This window comes from Hoplias malabaricus, unplaced genomic scaffold (assembly GCF_029633855.1).
Source record: "Hoplias malabaricus isolate fHopMal1 unplaced genomic scaffold, fHopMal1.hap1 scaffold_188, whole genome shotgun sequence".
Classification (NCBI taxonomy): domain Eukaryota; kingdom Metazoa; phylum Chordata; class Actinopteri; order Characiformes; family Erythrinidae; genus Hoplias; species Hoplias malabaricus.
This window is the reverse complement of record NW_027100755.1, coordinates 1-2,500: the sequence shown is the minus strand read 5'-3', so window position 1 is coordinate 2,500 and position 2,500 is coordinate 1. Positions and strand designations below refer to the sequence as shown.

The 2,500-nt window shown below is 45.0% G+C and overlaps 1 protein-coding gene across 3 annotated transcripts in view; it reads left to right on the top strand.

Moving 5' to 3' along the window:
• Nucleotides 1-1,038, top strand: part of LOC136679895 (tropomyosin alpha-3 chain-like) — a 21,053-nt gene extending 20,015 nt beyond the window's left edge. The window contains exon 9 of one of the 3 annotated variants that reach the window (XM_066658495.1): nucleotides 924-1,038. In XM_066658495.1, coding sequence (XP_066514592.1) covers nucleotides 924-1,006 — 83 coding nt within the window. In that variant the 3' untranslated portion in view covers nucleotides 1,007-1,038. The remainder of the gene's footprint in view (nucleotides 1-923) is intronic. The other 2 variants (XM_066658497.1, XM_066658496.1) reach the window with 2 other exon arrangements.
• Nucleotides 1,039-2,500: the final 1,462 nt, after the last annotated feature.

Sequence of the window (2,500 nt, the reverse complement as noted above, 5' to 3'; positions counted from 1 at the left end):
GAGGAGTGTTATTTTAAGGCGGTTTTGGGAGATATTCGGAGTGTTGTATGTCTCCAGCTGGGACTGATTGTGTTGAAGGCTGTGTGTTCTCCTGAGAGTGAGATGTTCTGCTGAACGTACGGAAGCCTCTGGAGTGCTGAGGAATGTCTGCTGTCAGTGGAAGCGTCCTGTTCTTGGAGTTTGCATCGCCTGTGGTAAAGTCTATATGTTTAGTTAAAGTGAGTCAGGAGCCTGTTTGCTGTCGGTCAGAGGGAAATTTTATGAGCGAGGAACGTTTGCTCGCACCCACGTGATTTGCGTAAGGTCCTTACAGAGGATCTCAGCCGCTCCATGACTTCAGTTCGTTTAATTTCATCCTCTCCTTGTGTTCCTCTGTGGATCTTCCCAGAGCCGAACGGTCCATCGGTTTTGTTTCCAAAGCCCACTCTGACAGACTTCTGAAACGTTCACAGCTGGTTAGTTTTTATCCTCATGAGGAGAGAAGAGCGCTGAGGACTGAACGGTTGTGGGAATAATTGGGGGGTAGTGGAATAATCGATCAATGATTCTGTCCTTAATCACTAACAGTCCAACGCCTTCTTCAAGGAGTGAGCCTCACAGTGCCCTCTGGTGGAGGATGAAATGAAGACATGTGTTTTGTTTTAGAGTCCTGTTTTCTGAAATTGTTCTCAATGAATCAGTGCCCATCGTTATAGCTCCCACTGCCTCAGTAAACAGAAGCTACCATGAGTACCCAGGCTCAGAACCATGGCCCTGTGTCTGCACTGTTTATGTCTGCTTCATTCTGTTTGTTTTCATGAATATTTCTCCCTGTCTTTCCCTCTCTCTCTGTGTTGTGTGTGTGTGTGTTGAACATGTCTTTTTGCTTCTCGTTGCTGCTGCCTCTCCTCTCATCCTCCTGCTGCTTTGCTGCTGATCTTCAGATGAGTTGTACGCTCAGAAGCTGAAATATAAGGCCATCTCAGAGGAGCTGGACCATGCCCTGAACGATATGACCTCCCTGTAGCTGCTCACATGACTCTCTGGCTTTCTCTCTCTCTCTCTCTCTCTCTCTCTCTCTCTCTCTCCTTTCTTCTGTCTCTCTCTCTCTCACTCTACTTTATTCTGTCTCTCTCTCTCTGTCTCTCTCTCTCTTCTTCTGTCTCTCTCTTTTCTTCTGTCTCTCTGTTTCTCTCTCTCTCACTCTCTCTACTTTATTCTGTCTCTCTCTCTCTCTGTCTCTCTCTCTCTTCTTCTGTCTATCTTTTCTTCTCTCTCTCTCCTTTCTTCTGTCTCTCTCTCTCACTCTCTCTACTTTATTCTGTCTCTCTCTCTCCTTTCTTCTGTCTCTCTCTCTCTCACTCTCTCTACTTTATTCTGTCTCTCTCTCTCTCTCTCTGTCTCTCTCTCTTCTTCTGTCTCTCTCTTCTTCTGTCTCTCTCTTTTCTTCTCTCTCTCTCTCTCTCTGTCTCTGACTGAAACAACTGTCACACTGCTGTCTCACTGTCTGAAGGAAATGCTAGTTTCATTAAAGGCTTCTTGTTTCCTATTCCTCACTTCCTCTCATTATTCTGCTTCAGAGGGGAATTCCATCCACGTTTGTGGAGTTAATAGATGATAAGTCATTCGGAGTGATCTGATGATGGGAAATGGTCAGATGCAGAGCCACTTGGAGGCGGTGATGGTGATAGGAACCAGACAATTCCATATCTGCTCTTTTATTTCCTCTCCGCCTCCAGCAGTGACCTCCACCCGTCTAAAGGGATTCCTATGGAATGAATGAAGATGATGATGATGATGTGTTTTCTTGGGGGACCACATTGCCTTACAATGGCCTGCATGTACCTCTCTCTCATGACGTGTGTGAGGCCAAAAACAGTGCCCCAGGGATCAGGCGAAATTATATATGATCCCAGCATTTAGCGGCGGACGCCTGGTTCCATCCACTGTTAACTCCAGATTAACTCCAGATAAACTCCAGATTAACTCAGGATAAACTCCAGATAAACTCCAGATAAACTCCCGATAAATTCCAGATTAACTCCGGATAAGCTCCAGATTAACTCCAGATAAACTCCAGATTAACTCCCGATAAACTCCAGATTAACTCCAGATAAACTCCAGATTAACTCCGATAAACTCCAGATTAACTCCAGATTTTCTAGAATGGAGATCACTCTGAATGACTTTCGGTTACATCTTGATAATTGATTGTGCAGAAATATAGAGTTTTGCTGTTAGAGTCACCCCTGAATGTGTAGAGTAATGTATCAACAGGGTAATGATTGTATTATAAAGGTATCGGAGCTTGTTATTGACCCTTGAATGTCGATGACCCATCAGCCACACTGTAATGAGGACTGTGTGTGTCCTGTGCCTGTGTCACACTGTGGTGTGTTAGTTTAGGTAATGGTTAGGAGCAGGTGTGTATTTACCTTTCGAAAGTCAACAAAGGTGAGATAAAGTTTCCACTCGACCTGCCCTCGAGTCCCCGCTCTAATCTCTGCACGGTTTTCTGTGA